We start from the raw sequence: 20,954 nt of genomic DNA on the forward strand, positions 1-20,954 counted from the left end.
AGGGAAGGCATTCGCCCCAAACAAGCCTGCACTATGAATCTACTGCAGCCCAATGGTGAAAGTCACAACCCCTAATGCAGCCCCTTTCAGAGTCAGCTGCCTGAAGATCTGGGTAGCCAGGGATCCTTCGGCACTTCCCTCTCTGACACAGGAGGTGTCTTGCCACTTTCATGGAGCCTTGCTGTGGTGCTCAGTGATTGCTTGGCGCTTTTCAGGAGCTCAGCTTCATTTTGTCTCCCGTTCCAACCGGCTGTGCCTAACTAGAGCTACACAGCACCTAGCCCGGAAGCTCAGCCCTTAACAGCAATCCCACCAGTACTACAGTTGTCAGGGGCAGGCTGAGGGGGCAGCCAGAATCCTGCTCTCCCAAGGTTAGGGGAATCAGACCATCACAGGGAAGGGGAGCAGTGTGTCAACAAACATCAGTGTCAAACTTCCCACACTGATCATAAAGAACGAGTTGGACTTTTTAAACAACGAAAACAGCTTTTCCCTGGTCTTTCAGTTACAGCCAGGGCACCGACCCAATGAAATCAGGCTCCACATTCACCCTGCAGGTTGTGGACTACCAAAATCTCCAAGAGCCTCCCTCTAGCCCACATAATCCCCTTCATTTCAGTGACTGGAGCCTGATTTGCTAGGGTTTTCCTGGCCAGCTATTTAACCGTCATTAGCATTTCAAAGACAGCAGCCAGCCTTTGAAGTGAGTGGTAGGAAAGGGGGACAGTGCTTTGTTTCAGGCCCAGGATGGCTATAGATCCAACAAGACAGAAGGGTGTTTATTCCCAGAAAGAGGAACTAGGCTTGTGTGGCCAAAATCCCAGTTTTCCTGCATGGAACAACCCAGGATTCTACCAGATGCCACAAGAGAGTTTGCATTAAAAAAACAAACATTCTGTGTGGATTATTTTGGGAATGTACAGAACAGAGGTGCAGTCACCATAAAACCTAAGGACAGTTGGGGGGAAATGCAGGAGTGTGGCAGATTTATTGAGAGAGGGGACATACACAGGACTGTAAAAAGTTTAGGAGGAGGAAACATCTCCCTCTCACTTCTATCTGTGCCCACCCTGCAGTGACTGTGCCCCATTGCACACATGCACACTACTTACACACTCTTTGCTCTGTCTGTACTGCTGGGGAAGGGTATAAACTGTAGTCAGCAGTGCATTTTAATAAGCACCATGTAGTGATCTCAAAGGCAGCCTGTTTGCTGTCTAACTTTTAACATGCACACTGCCAATTTATTATCTTTATAGATTCCAATGCGATTAAGCACAAGGAGAGTCCGCTGGGGGTGGAGGGGAAGCCAATTTTATCTAAAGCATCATGTTAAAAGAATCTTACCTAATTCCTTTGGTTTGAACGATACTGTGGTGGGAAAGTCTGGATACAGCTGATATAACCTGGAAAGGAGAAAAAAAAAAGAAACCCTGGTGTGATTACAATAGAAAAGGGAAGCTATAGCTAAAACTAATGGAGAGAAAGATACTTGGGGATCAATTTTCAGACCTGCTGCTACCATTGACTACTACTGAAATGTGAGTGCACGGCCCCTCTGACAAATAGGCCCTTATCTGTTATGTGGTAGTTCCTAGCAGCCCCGGTCATTGATCAGGACCCATTGTGTTAGGTGCTGTACAAACATTGAACAGAAAGATGGTCCCTGCCCCACTAAACTTTATTAAAGCTGAGATCACAACCCTATCAAGAGGCAAAGTAAAATTAGAGTTCTTTCTTCATTCCCATGGCTTCCGAACATTCCAACAAACCAGAAGACAACACACAAGGGCTTTAAGTATTGATGTGACAGCGCATAGGGATTATCGTGTTCACATGACATTCTATCAATGCTAACACAACTTTTGTTTTTGCTGCTGAATGGAAACAAACAAAAATTCTAACCTTCTAATATAAAGGAAACAAATAGGTAACAATGTAATACAAGGAAATTCCACCTTGGAGCTCATGCACAATAATTCTAGACCTGCTCTAATGGTTTTATGCAATAACCAGTACCTCTTGAAGAATTCTAGCCTTGTACTCTTCTATTGAATAATTTATGATCTTTTTGCACATGAAATAAAAAGATTGAGCCAAATTTCACTGCTAGCGTAAAGTGGGCTCAACTCCTATCATTTCAATGCAGTTGTGTCCACTTATGCCAGGGTGAACTTGGATCATTGTGTTGTTTTCACAATAGATCTAACCCCAAATCTGATAAGTGGCATACAGAAAAAATATATCATTAATATGTATGCTGTGAAAAATTCATCCTGTTTTTCTACCAGGTGTAGCTCTGATAACTTTTGTAAATTGACAAAATATGTTGCAATTTTGACCTCTAATGAGAAAAACTGAACCCACTTTTCATTTAAAGAAAATAGAACCTGCAACCATCATTTTGCAGCCCCTGGAAAGAAAAAAAATTAAACCTTATTTTATATTTCCTTGCAATATTTTCTTTCCTGGATCTCCTCTTTTCCAGCTGCTTGGCATCACAAAATCCTCTTTAGCTAGTGAACTTCCAAGGAAGTGGTTAGTACCTGGGCGTGGCAGTAAGGACTCCTGGGTTCTATTCCGGGAACCACCACAGAATATCTGAGCTTCACTAAGTGCTAGCTTGCCTGGGATTCAATTTCCCCATCTGTAAAACGGGGATACAAGTTCTTACCTACCTCACAGAGCTGTTAGGAAGTGTTTATAAAATTGCTTTGAGATCCTCACGTGCAGGATGACATGTAAATGCAAAGCTTTACTAGAACTATCAGGTGACATCATGAACTGGCAACTCAGTATTAGGACCAGATTTTCTGAAGATCTCAGCATCCAGCAGCTTCCATCGTGATGTCCTCTGTGCTGAACTTTCTTTCAAATCCGGCCACTTTATTGCCAGGCAGGAAGACATGGGCTCTGCTCTTGGATTCTTGCTGCCCAGGCTAGCAGGGGACAGGAAGGCCTCAGGTCATGCTCAGGACCAGTGGTGCTGGAACAATTTGTATAGTGGGAGTGCTGAAGGCAGAAACCATGTACTTCGGTTGTTATTATTACTTCAAGCCAGGAGGTGCACCAGCACCCCCAGCAGCCCTCGTTCCAGCACTTATGCTCACTACCAGTTCCTCTGGCGGATCATGATTCAAAGCCTGTCAAAACTAGAGTCCTTTTCAGTCCTCCCTGGCCAGAAGGCTGGTGACGGTAAGATGCAGAGTGGGGGATTAGGATGGTGATATTTATAAAGCATACAAGACAGGTATATCCGCAGGGCTGTAGCCAGCACGCTGAGGATCTCTCAGGAAAGAGAGAGATCAGCCGAGACTCTGCCAATGAGACACTTAACAAGAAAGCAAGACGAAACCTTTTGACCTCTCAATACGGCCAGATCTCTCTAGATTTCAGGCATAGCTGTATTCAACAACATTTAGTAGTATCTGTGGTGCTAGAAATGGCTTTTGTCTTTCTTAGCACCCGTTTTTGGTCAGAGAACTTTCATTGTTTTTTGTTTCCCCTTTTGGATTCGTTGGCTGCTTGGGTTGTTTTTTCTCTCCCCCTAAATTGAACTTTCCTGTGTTTCACTTTTTTGAAAATTACCTATATTCAACTTTAAAATCTGCTATCTACACTAAGCTGAAAATGCAGGTGTAGTTAAAGAAAGAGAAAGCAGGTCGATGGCTGGGGGATTTTACAAAATAGGATCTGAATTGTTGGGCGGGGGGGGGGGAGGGATTAAAAAAAAGAAAGGATTTCAATTGGAGGAATTTTTGATTGCATTTTTTTTTCCTTTTTCATTTCAACATTTCCTGCAGTGTTGAAAACCCAACCCCAAAGCACTGGACTACTGCAGAAACAGCAGAAAGTGAAACTGATGATAGATAAGGTGAAACAATCCTGTGTAATGACAGGTTTCAGAGTAGCAGCCGTGTTAGTCTGTATTCGCAAAAAGAAAAGGTGTACTTGTGGCACCTTAGAGACTAACCAATTTATGTTGCTCTGGCGGATAGGTGGGGAGAGGTAGCAAACACCGAAAAAGGGAGGGATGCACATGGCTATGAAGAGTTTTCCATTTCAGCACTCTAAGGGCTTGTCTACACTGTCAAGTTTTGTCGCCAAAAACTGCCTTTTGGTGACAAAACAGCAAGAACATACATAGTACAATGGGACTTTTGTCGCGAAAAACACGCAGTTTTGGCGACAAAAAGCTTCCACCCCTACGAGAGACTTTTGTCTTTTCCCCTCCCTTTATTGTCGACAAACAGCCAGTGTAGACACTGCTGATTGTTTTGTCGACAGAACTGGCTTCCGCCAGTATCCCACCATGCCTGCCCTGATGGCTCTGCTCAGTGTTTTGATCTTTGCTGCCCTGCAGGCATGCGCCCCTCCCCTTTCAAAGCTCCGGGAGGTATCTGTGTGCTGCTCCCTTTGGGGAACAAACAAAGGGCAAATCATTGGAATGCTCCTGTTCTGCCCGGCACTAGGAACAGAGCAGCAGACAGGTGGCTGCTGCAGCCAGAGTGGGACAGACCGCTGGGCTGCTTTGCCATTCCTCAGCACGGAAAGCTCCCAGAGCTACTCATGATGCTGCTCTCAGCAGCTGAGGGGGCTGCAGGAGAACTCAGAGAGACTCCCAAGATGCGCAGCGATCATCTCTTCCTTCCCACAATACTGCACCATGGGATACATATCCACGGTGCACTGCTCACCCTGTCGATGATGGTGTCCCCAATGTGGACGTGATCTGTCGACAGAGGAAGCAAGTGTGAATACCCTTTGGCGATTTTTGTTTTGCCAACTTCTGGGTGTCGACATAAGTTTTGTCAACACAACTTGGTAGTGTAGACAAGCCCTAGGGTGGTGTTAAGGACATAGGTAAAGGCCTGATTGTCTTGTCCTTGGCCTTCAAGGCCCTACATGAATCCCCCCTTGCTTTTATATTTGACAGAGAGCCAAACTCTGTGCTAGTGTACATGGGTGTGACTCTACTTACTGCAAAGGGAGTTATGCTCATGTATACCAACGGAGAATTTACTCCAGTCTTACAACTTTGACCCACCCCACCCATGCACACTCCCCACCCCTTTGATTCCCCCCAAAGTGTTGCCATTAATGCTCATGCTGTCCCCCTACTCAAGAAATGACTTCCGTTCTAGCCTGCGGATCCACTTTTAAATGAATCAAAGTATGCACGAGCCATAAATGCATAACAACAGCTCGGATATTATTCTGACTCAACCCCCTCTCCTTCTATTGTGCGATAACTCCAGTCGCTGAGTTGCATCTAAAATTAAAATCCTTGCAAACACACGAGGGACGTTAACCAGGCCTGATTGATCTCAGTGGGACTAGTCACACACATAAGAGTCTGTAAGCTCTCCTGGGCACATCAATCTATCTGGACGGTAGGATGTCTAGCATACTTCAGTAAAAATAAGTAGTATACTCTTATATGTTTAAATAGCTTGTTATCAGGACAGCATCCCTTTAACAAAGGGAAAGCCCATAGGGTTTGACGTAGCAAAGTAAAAAGCAAACATTCTAGTTGTATATAGCATGTTGAATATCTCTTCTAGCCAAGTGCCAAAGCTGTGTGTCTTGTGGTGTATTTTCCCCTTGAACGTAGTCTGCGGTATTTTCTAATTTTTGCACACAATTGTTTAGATCTCTATAAAATCCATTTGAAAGCACAAAATCACTCAGTAAAATTAGTATTGCCATGTAGTCTCAAAATGCTTTGGTGCCAAGTATCAGAGGGGTAGCCATGTTAGTCTGTATCCTCGAAAACAACAAGGAGTCTAGTGGCACCTTAAAGACTAATCGATTTATTTGGCATAAGCTTTCTTGGGTAAAAAACCCTACTTCTTCAGATGCATGGAGTGAAAATTACAGTTGCAAGCATAAATATACTGACACATGAAGAGAAGTGAAGAACTAGTGTCAACAAGGCCAATTCAGTCAGGGTGGATGTGGTCCACTCCCAATAATTTATGAGGAGGTGACACCCACATCCACCCTGACTGAACTGGCCTTGTTAACACTGGTTCTCCACTTAGAATCATAGAATATCAGAGTTGGAAGGGACCTCTGGAGGTCATCTAGTCCAACCCCCTGCCCAGAGCAGGACCAATCCCCAACTAAATCATCCCAGCCAGGGCTTTGTCAAGCCTGACCTTAAAAACTTCTAAGGAAGGGGATTCCACCACCTCCCTAGGTAACGCATTCCAGTGTTTCACCACCCTCCTAGTGAAAAAGGTTTTCCTAATATCCAACCTAAATCTCCCCCACTGCAACTTGAGACCATTACTCCTTGTCCTGACATCTGCTATCACTGAGAATAGTCTAGATCCATCCTCTTTGGATCCACCTTTCAGGTAGTTAAAAGCAGCTATCAAATCCCCCCTCATTCTTCTCTTCCGTAGACTAAACAATCCCAGTTCCCTCAGCCTCTCCTCATAAGTCATGTGTTCCAGATCCCTAATCATTTTTGTTGCCCTTCGCTGGACTCTCTCCAATTTCTCCACATCCTTCTTATAGTGTGGGGCCCAAAACTGGACACAGTACTCCAGATGAGGCCTCACCAATGTCGAATAGAGGGGAACGATCACATCGCTTGATCTGCTGGCAATGCCCCTACCTATACATCCCAAAATGCCATTGGCCTTCTTGGCAACAAGGGCACACTGTTGACTCATATCCAGCTTCTCGTCCACTGTCACCCCTAGGTCCTTCTCTGCAGAACTGCTGCCTAGCCATTCGGTCCCTAGTCTGTAGCGGTGCATTGGATTCTTCCGTCCTAAGTGCAGGACTTGCACTTGTCCCTGTTGAACCTCATCAGATTTCTTTTGGCCCAATCCTACAATTTGTCTAGGGCCCTCTGTATGCTATCCCTACCCTCCAGTGTATCTACCACTCCTCCCAGTTTAATGTCTTCCGCAAACTTGCTGAGGGTGCAATCCACACCATCCTCCAGATCATTAAAGAAGATATTGAACAAAACCGGCCCCAGGACCGACCCTTGGGGCACTCCGCTAGATACCGGCTGCCAACTAGACATGGAGCCATTGATCACTACCCGTTGAGCCCGACAATCTAGCCAACTTTCTACCCACCTTGTAGTGCATCCCTCCAGCCCATACTTCTTTAACTTGCTGACAAGAATACTGTGATTTTAACTTGCTGACAAGTTACTTGTAAGGTAACTCCCTTCTCTTCATGTGTCAGTATATTTATGCCTGCATCTGTAATTTTCACTCCATGCATCTGAAGAAGTAGGGTTTTTTACCCATGAAAGCTTATGCCCAAATAAATCGGTTAGTCTTTAAAATGCTATGGGTGATTCAGCCTGGCCGCAATTCAGGAAAGCATCCCTATTTTGGTATGGCCAAAGCAGACCAAAGCATACCAAAGCCTTTAAAAATCACGAGATTCACGATTTTTAAAAATAATAGATTGTGGGTTCTTTTCATTTACTTTCACGTTTTTGAGCCTTCAGTGTTCACATCTTCAAGGTTTTCTTTGCAACAATGAGATCTAAATCATATATTTTTTTAAATTAAAGAGGAGATTCTCATGTAATAATATAACTCCAGGAGCTTGGACTTTGGTGTTTTTCTTAAATATCATGAAACCCACTATAAAATCAAAGAGTTGGCAATGCTGCTATTCAGCGAAGCACTTAGCAACTCGCTGGAGTCAATGCATGCATATACTTAAGGAAGTTATTTAAGCTAAACACCTTTTCAAGCACTTTGCTGAATCTGGGCCTATGTACGTGTTATTGAATACCAGCTACAGGTATTGCAAAGTTTAAAAACAAAGTGTTTAACTACTAAAATTTACTAAATACCATCATGAGTATTGTCATAACAATACAGCTAAGGGTAGCCTAGAATTCCTCCCTACCTGTAAGGGGTTAAGAAGCTCAAATAACCTGGTTGGCACCTGACCAAAAGGACCAATGGGGACAGAAGATACTTTCAAATCTGGGGTGGGAGGAGTCGGGGGAAGGAGAAAGGCTTTGTTTGGTGTGTTCTCTTGGGAAGCAGCGAAGTATCAGGTCAGAAAACTCCTTCTCCGATAAACTATCCTAAAAGTCTCTCATATTACAAAAATTGAAAGTAAAAGCCAGACAAGGCGTGTTAGATTATCTTTTGTTCTGCTTGTGAATTTTTCCTTTGCTGGAGAGAGGTTTATTCCTGTTTTTTGTAACTTTGAAACTAAGCCTAGAGGAACTTCTGCTGTGTTTTTAAATCTTTTGTTACCCTGTAAAGTTATTTTCCATCCTGATTTTACAGAGGTGATTTTTACCTTTTTTTAAAATAAAATCCTTCTTTTAAGAGCCTGACCGATTTCTCTATTGTCCTAAGACCCAGGGGTTTGGGTCTGTGATCACTTTGTAACCAATTGGTTAGGATATTATTCTCAAGCCTCCCCAGGAAAGGGGGTGTAAGGGCTTGGGGGGATATTTTGGGGGAACAGGAACTCCAAGTGGTCCTTTCCCTGATTCTTTGTTAAATCACTTGCTGGCAGCGTACCCTCCAAGGGCAAAGAATTTGTGCCTTGGGGAAGTTTTAACCTCAGTTGGTAGAAATAAGCTTAGGGGGTCTTTCATGAGGGTCCCCACATCTGTACCCTAGAGTTCAGAGTGGGGAGGGAACCCTGACAAGTATTCAACCCCATTTAGCAGAAGTTACTTCATTAACTTCAGCCCCCTCTCCAAGGCTTGCTGCAATGGAGGCTATAGCAGAAGACATCTCTCTCTCTCTCTCTCACACACACACACTCACACATCAAAGGTGCAAACATTCTGTCCAAAGAGGAGACTTCTCAATCAGCCCAGTAGACATTTTCAAGACTCACTCGACATTGCAAACCTCACCCTTGAGCACTTGTCCCCACAGTTGTTCTGCCACTTGAATATAACTGTCATTTATGATTTGTAAAGAGGTCAGGAAAAAGAACATATTATTAAGAAGAGACCGAGACTTAAATGGAGTTAAATTTACCAAACGAGCAGAAAAAAAATCATCTGACCTACAAAAGCCCAGGCCGGAGGCATTCCATCTGCTTCTGCTACATTTCTTTCCCGTTTTCGAACTGACATGAAGAGGAAAAGCTACTTTTCATTGCCTCCCTCCTGCTTGCCCCCACATGCAGCCAACCCCAGAAGAGAGACTTCTTGCTCAATCAATCATGGAGAAAATGGAGCTTAGGGGGCTCTCTTTAGGCTAACTTCACATTCTAGGCAGTGAGTCTGCAATGAACTCCATGCAGACGGGTGCCTGCCTCTGTGCAGATCAGAAGGGCCCCGACGTGGGCACCAGTAGCTCATTGTGGGATCAGGGCATTACAGTGCAATCTTGTTTATTTTTGCTTTCTGCATGTTCCAGATCCCTCAGGTCGTCCAGGCAAAAATACAAGCCTGATTCTCAGTTAATCGTGTGGGACATGGGCCATCTTAATGTCTCCTGCATTCTAGGGCTATGGAGTCTCCTGCAAGTTAGACCAGTCTTGGGGTTGGGCAGAGAGGAGCTGTGACTTTACACCCCATATTCTTCATAGAAATATTGTTATGATATGAATATGACATAACCAAAATATACTTTATGCAAGATGGCTCATGTAAGGTATCATTGGAAAGGTTATAATTTACTGAATGTGATTATCCAATTTGTATTCATGTATCATTTCTGTAGGAAATTAGGAAGTTAGGAATATTGACAACGTATCTGTATTTCAAATGTGTTACTTTGGATAACACCCACAACTAGCCTTTCAGGTACAACAATGAAAAAGTCAGACAGGGCTGATGGCAGAGACAATGGACTGTGAAAGAGCTTAGTCTTCCTGTGGACACTCCAAACAGCCTGTGAGTAATGGCTGTAACGACCCTTCAGAGACATATGACTGAGTCACCTGGTACTGGACCCCACCTTGGAATGCGAGTTTTTTTCCACTGGAAGACAAAGGCTTCTCATCATACACAAAAGCTATATAAGCCAGGGGAGTGACATCGGGGTTCTCCTCTACCTCCCTGGCCAAAGAGACACTGAAAAACATCTGGAAGCAAGAACTGAGCTGTGGGGAGAAGAGTTGAGCCCAGACTGGAAGGTTGTTTAGCCTGTGAGTAATAATACCTGAAGTTTCAAGCTGCAGACCAGTGCAGCTGGCTTTCAAGAATCTTTGCAATCTGCCTGAATCAACATTTAAGGTGAGAAATTACTATTTGTAGCCAATTTCTTTAGTGTATTAAGTTTAGTCTCCGTGTTTTATTTTATTTGCTCAGTAATTTGCTTTGTTCTGTTTGCTATCCCTTATATTCACTTAAAATCTGCCTTTTACAGTTAATAAAGTTGTTTTGTTTATTATTAAACCCAGTTTGTGCAATTTCTAATGGGGGGAGGGGGGAGAAGTTGTGCATATCTTTCTTCGCATTGAGGGAGAGGGCAAATTTTTATGAGCTTGTGCTGTGCAGATTTTTCTATATAGTGCAAGACAATATACCTTTGGGTCTGCACTCCAAGGGAGGTGGGCACCTGAGTGCTGGGGCAAGTCCCTTAAGCTGAGTCTTCCCACAGCTGATTTCAGTGTCTGTGTCTTTCTGCATCTGGTGTGGCGCTGCCTGTGTGCGCGCTAGAGGAGGCTTAAGAGCCTGGCTCAGCAAGACAGGTTAAAGGGAGCCCATGCTGGCAGAACAGGCAGGCTCCGTGGTATTTCAGTGCATCAGGTAGCATCTTGAAGGGCGGCAACCCACCACAGGAGCCACAGGACAGACTGCTCTGGCCATGCTCCTGCCACACACCCTGGGCTGAAGGCTGGGAACAGAGCTGGTGCAGAAACCTCACGGCAGCTCAATACCATCCAAAGACACAGCCTCCACAAGGGGTGCTTCTCCTTTCAATTTAAAGCTCCTTTGTCCTCCCCGAGTGGCCTAGAAGTCCAGAATCAAGCTGAAAGAATGTGTTCTTAATGTGTCCCATCCCATCCTGTCCCTGACCAAAAACGGCCAGCAACATTCATAGGGAATAATATTAAAAATAAAAAATAGTGTGTTTTTCATACACAGAATCGTACAAAGAACTTAGGAACTCATAGTGGAGATGGAAGAGACCTGGTAGGTCACGTAGTCCATCTCCCTGTCAACCCTACTCCAATTCTGCAGCACGGAAGTCTTCGTGGGGGGCCTCTTGGAGTCTCTGTCAATGATAAAACCACCACCACCACCCCAAATCATGCAATTGAAAATAATAGTGTAAACTGGGCAGAGCTCCCACAAGGGATATTTGTTCCCCTTGGCATGTTCTGCATGGAAAACCACCAGCTCAGAGAGGCTTTGCAGTAACCCAGTGCAGGCAGTGGTTTGCACCAAAGCCTGGCGTGGAACACAAGAGTTGGAAAACAAGAGCAGAGATGGATAGGCGGCTGTGCCACATCCCCTCACCTCTGCCCCACTAGGATGTTTATTGTGCCTGACTCATGTGAGAAGTTGTTGTGAATGATGCTCGGACAGTCACACGCCCCAAGTGACCTCCTGCTGCAGATGGAGAAGAAAAACTACTGAACGCTCACTCCTGCTGCTAAGAGCCGCCCTTTGGGCTCAGCATGGCCCTAATGCGCTGAGGCGGAATGTTTATTGCTGTCCCTTAGGATAGTGAATAACATGTCCCTGGTTACACCTTAGAGCAAAGCATTAAGACCCAAGAGTGAGGTATATAATCATGAGCGTTATTGATTATTTCTGCACTGCATGGGTAACTGCACAGCATTAACTACGCTCCCAAAGTCTGGTCCCAGCATGTATGGGGTTCACTGTAAATCTGGGGATGGTTTCTTTGGGAATCAACTCTTTTGTGAGTTTTCCAAAGTCATCGTCAGCATTTGGAAGGCATGTCCCTGGTATATTAGTGCTACCTCACTGGCTACTTTGCAGAAGGAGGGATTTCCAAAAGTATTCATCCTTAGCCTCTAACTCATCTGCCCAGGCAGTCAATGGTAACTGAAAGTCCTACTTTGGTTTCGTTCTGGAGTGGTGTTTGTGTGATGCCATGATGCAAAGTCAGATCTCTGAGGAGTGAAATTTGGTCATGTTTCACTTTAGTACTTGCAGACAAGGAAAGAGGAAGAATGTGCAATGGGGAAAGCTGCATCAGGAGGCAGAATATAACTACCCACATTGGAATTTTACCAGGACATTCAGGTTAACATGAAAAGTGCCATGGAATCTTTAATGACCACACATGTTCAGGGCCTCAGCTTTACGTATCATCTACAGGATTGCCAATTTTGGTTGGACATATTCCTGGAGATTTCATCACAGGACATAATCTTAATTAAATATTAATCTTTAATTCCTGGAGAATCCAGGCCAACCCTGGAGGGTTGGCAACCCTAATCATCTGGAATATGGTACCCTCTATTAGCACAATGGCCTCAAACACCAAGCTGGGGCATTGGGTCAAGTGTAGCGACTTGGAGGAAAGAATGTCCCTTAATGGCTAGCCCATGAAGTTCTGCCATCCAAAAATAGTGACTCTGGCCCTACTCTGCTCAGCTGGTGACAACCACTGGGATGACAAGAAGTGTTATGAATCAGGGCATAGGCAATGGTAGCCCACTTTGAGTTTACAGACAACCCTGAACACCAGCAAACTACAGAGACCAGAAACTGTTGCTTGCCGACATCATTTCAATCCAGCTGTAGACACCTGACATGTGGTTGGCAAATGCTTTACCGTCACGCTCCCCTGTGAAAAAGATCACATGTAAAGAAATAAAGCAAAGCCCAACAATTAATACAGCAAACTGCAGGCCGCGTAATACCTGCTGCCCCCACAGAAGACCAGAAAAAGAACTCTGTAGATCTCGAAAGCTTGTCTCCTTTCACGAATGGATGGAGGCTGGTCCAACAAAAGACATGCCCTCACGCACCTTGTCTCACTCACTCCCTGGGACCAACACAGTACACCACCACTGCAAATCTCCCAGAGAACATCTAATACGTGATGTATATGGCTTCAGATGTGCCCTACGTGGATTGCTATAATTATTGCAATGGCAAAAAAAAGTTGGTTTATTGAGGCGCTGGAAAGCTGAAACAATATTGCTGGGAAGGGGTGGACTGTGTGAGTAATGGAAATAGCATCTTAATTTGTCATTGCTAGGTTATTTCACGTAAGGGCAAGTTTGTAAGTGAGGAGACCCGTCTCTGACATGTTTTTGTTGCACAGGAGTGAGAAAAAGTTCAAGACTTCCTGTGTGGAATCTTCCTCCCCCTGGTCCCCTTGACCTTAGTGGAGCCAGGATTTCACCCCAGAAGTCCCTACTTCCTCATTCATACGTTTGCAGCCTTTGTCACTCTGCCATTTCTCTAACCAATAATTACTATAAATTCCAGCATGGAGCTCCTTAACAGGCTGAGGCCTGCAGGAGAGGCCTTCTGGTCTTCAACTACGGCTACACATGGCTTGGAACTGAAGCATGAGAGGCAACAATACACGTGCCATAGTTTTGAATTTAACAGTTAACTTTTACATGGTGAACAGAGAACTTGAATTATTCAGCAAACCGAGAGCAGAACCTGGTAAATGTCAAAACTTGGCCAAGTTTCTCCTGGCTGGAAACATTACTAACTGGAGATCAGCACAGAAAAATTATACCAGAGTGAAACAAGGAACTTTCCCTGCACCCTGGACATCTTCAGAGTGAAACAAGGAACTTTCCCTGCACCCTGGACATCTTCCTGTCCCAGCACATCTGAACGGAGTACTTCCAGAAACTGATATTTTGACAAATCAAAAGCACAATGGAGGGCATTATCCAAATAGCTCACAAGGCCATATCTCTTTAGAGTCTGTTACTGACAGTCCCTCCAAACACACAGCTAAAATTAAGGACTTATTTTATTTGACAAAGCTTCCTTTTTTGCTACTATTGCTGGCATTTGCTTGCCTTAATAACTTTGACCCCTCATTCATAGTGAGAGCGTTTAAAGGTTTCATTCGGGCAAACACCAGATCATCCTCATCACTATGACTGCAGTAGTGTATGTCCAGTCATGGACCCAATTGTGCTAGGCACTGTACAAACATAGAACAAAAATACAGTCCCTGCCCCAAACAACTTACAGTCCAACTCCTAAGTTCCAGCTAAGATCCTCACCCAGATATACTTTGAAAATGAAATTAGAGCTGGCCAAATAACTGAATACACAGTTTGAGTGCTGGTCTGAAAAAAAATAAAAATAAAAAAATAGAATTGGGTCAACCAGGAACGAAAATGTTTAAAATTTGTTGGCAAAATAAAATGTCAGAAAATCTCATTTGGGTTGACTCAAAACAAAACATTTTGTTTCAATCTGAAGGTTTTTTTTTTTAAAAAAAAAATTTAATTTTTTTTTTAAGTACAGTCAAGGAAAATTCCAAAACAAAGCATCTTCCTGATTTTGTTTTTTAAAAAACAAACCTCCCACCCCATCTTAAACAATTAATCAAAACCAACCAGAAATCATGAATTGTTTTGTTGACCCAAATCTGTATTTTTCAGCTAAAAAGGTTTCTCGTGAAAAATTTCATCCGGCTCTTAATGAAACAGTTTATAAGAGAGGGTTGTGGGGTTTTTTCTTTTATTTTTTTATTTTTGTTTGTTTTGTTTTTTTAACAAGGCACTTCAATCAACAGCTCTTCTGATCGAAAGTTCCAAGGAGAAGAAAAAAACCAAACCAAGCCAAAAGGAGCTCTGTTTCCATTGATGGTAGCTGCTGGGAACCCAGCACTATATTTCATCTTTATTCCTGTGCTGCTTATCTCCGGCCATTCCCCCGTTTACTGTGACTCTGAGAAACATCAAGTAAAAATGTGATTTCTGGTAATGTCACACTTCAGCGAACAAATACGTTCCAAACAGAGAAAGTGAGAGAGTGAGAGAGACCAACCCTACTTTAAAACATAAGCCAGCCCTGCCTGCAAGCTCCAGGCTATGCAAAACACTGCCTTCATGCGAATGACAGGACATCAATCTTAGCACTTTAAAGGACAAATGTGCAAGCTGTCATTTTAATGAGCGTTTTTAAATAAATGTTGAGTTTCCCTTTTAAAAAACGACAGAAGCAGCAGGAGAGGAAACAAGGTTAAATCACATGACTGGAATTCAGGGAAACTGGGTTCTGTTCCCAACCTTGCCAAAACATGTGTGACTGCCTCCAACCCTAGGCATGTTATTTAACCTCTCTGTGACTCAGTTTCCCCCATTTATAAAATGATAAGACTAGAACCAGATTAACTTTTTCAGACAAAGCTTTTTTGGTGATACGAAAATATTTACAGTTGCCCCCCAAAATTCTCAAAAAAGTCAAAATATTTAATTTCAAGATTTTTTTTAAAGAAACTATTTTGATCTTTTTGGTTTGAAATGACTTTTCATATCAAACCTCTCTTTAACTTTATTTAAAAAACACAATCAAAAACATTTTTAAATGGTCATAATTAACCAAAACATTTTGTTCAACCTGAAATTATTTTTTTTCAACTCTTCGATTCACCAAAAAATTACAAATATCTTAGTTTTCAGTTCAATGTGAAACAATTCCCCCCTTCCCCCCAGTTTTTCAGAATGGCCAGTGAACCAAAAAGAAAAGTCTGTTATTCACACAGCTCTAGATACGTGCCTTGAGATCCTTTGACGAAGGAGTTATAGAAGAGGAAAGCTTCATCACAGGCTAGTGGCATTTGAAATATAGTAGGCCAGATGCATAATAGGATATGCAGAGCCAGTTTGCAGCATCTGATAAAGTTCATACTCTGCATGACCTAAAAATAGTATAGGAAAAGCCCTTGCTCGATTTGATGAGACTCTGCTGCAGTGTGCTATTACATATCAAGCTCATTAAGCACAAGAGTTTGCTTGTGAGACACGGGCAATTACGACAGAATTTGATTTCCAGTGAAATTAAGGATCAAGTACATTGTTTGCTACTTCAGGGTATTTGTCCTTTATTTTAAAAAAGGGGAACTAACTCAATTCGGAACATTTTGCCACATCAAAGCCACCAAGTTTAGTTCTGATGATGGTGAATATAAGGAGTGGCTAGAATTTACAAACGTGGGTGTCTAAAGCTAGGTGCCTAAATTTATAGCTAGGCACTTACGCAAATGGGCCCGCTTTTTAAGAGGTCCTGGGTGCCCACACCTTCCAAGGACTCAGTGGAAGTTATAAATACTCAGCACCTTTGTAAAAAGAAGCTTGAACAGCCACTCTTCTAGTGTCAAGAAAGCACTATTATCCCCACCATGGTCTTGGGGCTAATGCACTGCACTGGGACTCAGGAGATCCTGGTTCAAGTTCTAGTCCCTCAGGCCCCAACCCAGCAAAGTGTTTAAATATGTGCTTAACTTTAAGTCCCCATTGATTCCAGTCAGCTTACAAACATGCTTAAAATTACACAAGTGCTTAAGAGCTTGCTCGACTGGGGCCTTATTCTCTCTGTAACTCAGTTCCCCAGAAATAATGATACTACTTCCTTTCTAGCATCCTTTGTCAGATTTTTCTATTTATATTGTAAGCTCTTAACAGCAGGGATGGTCTCCTGCCTATGTGTATGGCCAGCACCAAGAACAATGGGACCCCAATCTCAGTTGGGGGCCCTCTAAGAGTATGTCTACACTGCAATAAAACACCTGTGCTGGCCTGTGTCAGCTGTCTCGGGCTCCCGGAGCTATAAAACTGCAGTCTAGATGTTTGGGCTCAGACTGGAGCCTGGGCTCTGGGACCCTTGGAGAGGTGAGGGCCCCGAACCGCAAGCCAGCAGTGTTGTATTGCAGAGCAGACGTACCCTAAGTGCTGCCATAATGCAGACACATATTGCTACGAATAGTAATACAGCTGTGATATTAAGTACAATAGAAGCCTCCTCCCGTCTTCCTCCAAAGCACTGAGGAGGTGGTAGGTTCCACCCCCCCTTCTCTTTATGAATGAGAGATTATAAACAAAGCAAAGTCTTGCCATAGGGAATTAAAAAGAAAAACTGCCAGAGCTTTTATTTCCTTTAATGAAACCAATGCACAGTTCTAAACTTTAAACAAGCGGCACTGTGGCTGCTGTAACTTTAAAATGAGATTGCAAGACGCACAAGAAATCATAAGCAATAACTTCCAAATGTGCTAGTCCCTTGAACCATACTCGAAAGGGCTGTAACAATCAGAACTGCTTTATAGCTCTGGCTGCCACACTGCCATACAGCATCAATCAATTGAGGTACCACTGGACATTCTCGCCAGGCAGTCAGGTTTAACCATTCCATAAGCAATTATTGCAAGAGTGGAAATAAGGACGGTGCTTAGTGCAAGCCGATGAGACAAGATTATTAAAGCCATTTACACATGCTGCTTGGGAAATTATACTTGAGGATCTGAAGCCTGATTTTGCAGCAGATGATAAGGCACATCCTTATAAATAGTTTTCCCACCCCCAATTTCTCAATTCAACTTCCCTCAACGAAACTGCATTAGCCTTATTCAATATGCAAAAAGGAGTCCATAAAAGCCTCAGATACCACTCTGCTGATTATAAGATGCCAGAAACTGGGCTATAAACAATGAAACATACACACACAAACATACACTTGCTGCACATTTAAGCTGTAAGGGGTAGTTGGAGAATTTTTGTTGTTGTTCTCCCATATAAGCGTGGTTGTTAAGTGCTGCATTGTTTGAATTTTTGACATTTAGAATTCCTTACTATTTTTGGAACATCAGCAAGCAGATCAAATGATCCGGCTGGCCATTTTCCAATGCAACCGATTCCTCAAGGGACAAAATGAAAAATGCTGCCATGGTGTGAGGTCATCAATCTGAGCCAATGTGACACAGGAGTGGCACACACTTTCCAAAGGTGATTTTGGAGGCTCAGCTTGAGATGGCTTGAAGAGGGTCCTGGTTTTCCGAAGGTGGCTGAGGAGCACGTTCTGAAAATCGGGCGTTTCAAGTTAAGTGTTCCCAAATCACTCGTCCCTTTTGAAAGGCTTGGCAGAGAGAACAGATGGGAATTTCCTCAACAAATTGAATTAATTTTCCCTTCAAAGGTGTGGGTTTCTTTGGGGAGAGGAGGAATTTGAAAATAACAAATGAATAAACAATAAGAAAAAAAACATTGTTATGCAATGTACTATTTGCATGTGGTTTCTGATGATCGTTTATTTTAAAGGTCTCTAGATACAGAGATCTCTCCCCCCATCCCCAAACACTCTCACTGACTGACGACATTATAATAGACTGACTACATTATAATTTACATGCTAGAAATCCCCGCAGCCTCTCTCTGTTCTACGGGTTTGCCCCTACAATCAGAGCACACTTCACGAGTCTCATCACCAGGCTTGCAATGGCAAGCCAGCTTGACAGACTCTAAGGGAGACCAGAACACAGTCTAGCATGAGTGATAGGATGCTTCCTGCATCCGAACAAAGTCGGATCTATGCTAAGCAGAGATGAACCTGAACTGAAACCCGGCCTCTGGGAACACACACTTAGACACCCTTCTAAATATTGCGGGGGTGCGGAGGAAGGTAGTTTCAGACCCAAACCCACACACAGAGCTTCATGTTGCAGATGGCCCATCCCCATAATAGACCAACTAAACCCCAGGATCCCAACACCCCCAAGCTACCCAGCATTCGGAATCTGGGAGCTAGAGTCTGCCGAGCCGTTTCTGAGCTGGAAATATTGTACACAAAAGGGAAACCCCCTCTCTCTGAAGGCCCAGCTGACAGGGCTGCTAAAACACAATGGGCCCTAGGAGTACTACTGGGTGGGGCATGTGGAATTGCTCACAGTTTGGTGGCGGGGGAGTAGTGGGGGTAAGAGCAAGGGGGAATTTCCATGTAGCCGCATGACCAGGGTTTTCACACTAGCAAGTGGGATTAAAAATCACGAAGTCGACAGTGGAAAGAACCACATTTGACAGCACAGACCCATGGTAGACCGAAGCCCTCTCTTTGTAGCGGCATAAAGGTTAAACCTGGCAGGGTGCAGGCGAGAGCACTGCTGCTCACTCTCATCTGTCAGATCCCGGCTACAAGGGTATCTCCGGGAAGGGGAGCACGCAGCTCACACATGTGCTCATCCCTGCAGACGGCTCTGGAGGATGGGATGTGACACTCCGATGAGTCTGCACTTCACAAGAATGGGCTGCTGGTGGGAGGCTGAGTTGCCACCCGCCACGTTTCATCCCGACCGTCAGGTTTTCTTAAGGTCACGTTCAGTGTCAGGGTGGAGATAAATGTGTCAGTTTGCTGGAGCAATTTAGAGTGAACAATCCAATCTTTAAAAATTCATCCTGTCCTGCCACTCCTATTCCTGCTTACAAACTGCTGTCCCTGATGCTCCTGGGCTCTTTGTTCCTCTCTTTACTCTCACTTCTCTTGGGATTTTTCTTTTACATTAAAGGGCTGCTGGAGAGGATGGCACAGCTATCTTGGCATCAGGTTTAACCCACCTTAGGCTACCTGGAAACACAGGCTCGGATCTGGTGGCACCCACTTTGACCTTCATCTTCTCACAGGAGATAAACTGAGCTCCAGGAAATTTATACTGTGCTGGTCCCTTGGGATGAAACCTTAAAAGACTCAATACTGTACATTCCTAAAAGTTCATACTTCCAGGTTTCAGCCGGTCGCCTGCTGGGGTCAGGAAAGGATATGTTCCTCCCCTCCAATGTATTTTGGGGTTTGTTGTTGTTTTTCTTGTCTCCTTCCTCTGAAGAATCAGGGATGGCCATGGCTGGAGATGGAATGCGCCAGTGTTCTGAGGTACCACCGAACATTCTCTCTCTCAGGTGCTTGACTGGTGGTTCTTGCTCAGATGCTCAGTGGCTAATTAAGCATCATACGTGATGTCAGGAAGGAATTTTCCCCCGGTCAGACAGGCAGTGATTTGGGGTGGTGGGGGGGAGAAAATGGTTCGCCTTCTTCTGAAGCGTGGGATCCCACTTACTGGGATTACCTGGGTATATCTCACTTAATTCTCTGCCATTGCAGGGTCCTCAGGCACTGGTCCACCTTGGTCTCTGCTATTCTCTGCCTGTGGCACATAATAGCTTAGTTTCCTGTGGGCTGTAATACTTAGGTCTCACTTCGGTTGTTGGAGTTACTGTGCGGGCGCCGGGTGGTGTTGGTGGCCTGTGGCCGACTAGATGGTTTGGTCGTCCCTTCCGGCCTTAAACTCTGTGTGGACATTGAGGGCCCTAAAGCTTAGACTCCTTGTCCTTGGCCAAAATTTCCTCTCCCACTCTGATACACAGTGGTGTGAACCCATTCTCTCCCAGCCCACAGCTGTTTCCATTTCACTGACAAAGTGCTTCTGGAAATAGACACACTACGCAACGCACTTTGGGATGAAAGGTGATCAGGAACAGTCAACATGGATTCGCCAAGGGCAAGTCATGCCTGACTAACCTGATTACCTTCTATGAGGAGATAACTGGCGCTGTGGATCTGGGGAAAGCAGTGGATGTCATATACCTTGACTTCAGCAAAGCTTTTGATACGGTCTCCCACAGTATTCTTGCCAGCAAGTTAAAGAAGTATGGGCTGGATGAATGGAAGGTGGATAGAGAGCTGGTTAGATCATTGGGCTCAACAGTTAGCTCCATGTCTAGTTGGCAGCCGGTATCAAGTGGAGTGCCCCAGGGGTCGGTCCTGGGACCGGTTTTGTTCAACATCTTCATTAATGATCTGGATGATGGGATGGATTGCACCCTCAGCAAATTTGCGGATGACACTAAGCTGGGGGGAGAGGTAGATATGCTGGAGGGTAGGGATAGGGTCCAGAGTGACCTAGACAAATGGGAGGATTGGGCCAAAAGAAATCTGATGAGGTTCCACAAGGACAAGTGCAGAGTCCTGCACTTAGGATGGAAGAATCCCAGGCACTGCTACAGACTGGGGACTGACTAGCTAAGCGGCAGTTCTGCAG

At 44.2% G+C, this 20,954-nt stretch overlaps 1 protein-coding gene across 6 annotated transcripts in view; it reads right to left on the reverse strand.

The window, feature by feature from the left end:
• VAV2 (vav guanine nucleotide exchange factor 2) overlaps positions 1-20,954 on the reverse strand; it is a 309,428-nt gene that overhangs the window by 114,515 nt on the left and 173,959 nt on the right. For all 6 annotated transcript variants that reach the window (XM_037879836.2, XM_037879838.2, XM_037879837.2 and 3 more), the window contains exon 3: positions 1,348-1,406. In XM_037879836.2, coding sequence (XP_037735764.1) covers positions 1,348-1,406 — 59 coding nt within the window. The remainder of the gene's footprint in view (positions 1-1,347; positions 1,407-20,954) is intronic.

The sequence above is a fragment of the Chelonia mydas genome, chromosome 16 (genome assembly GCF_015237465.2).
Source record: "Chelonia mydas isolate rCheMyd1 chromosome 16, rCheMyd1.pri.v2, whole genome shotgun sequence".
Classification (NCBI taxonomy): Eukaryota; Metazoa; Chordata; order Testudines; family Cheloniidae; genus Chelonia; species Chelonia mydas.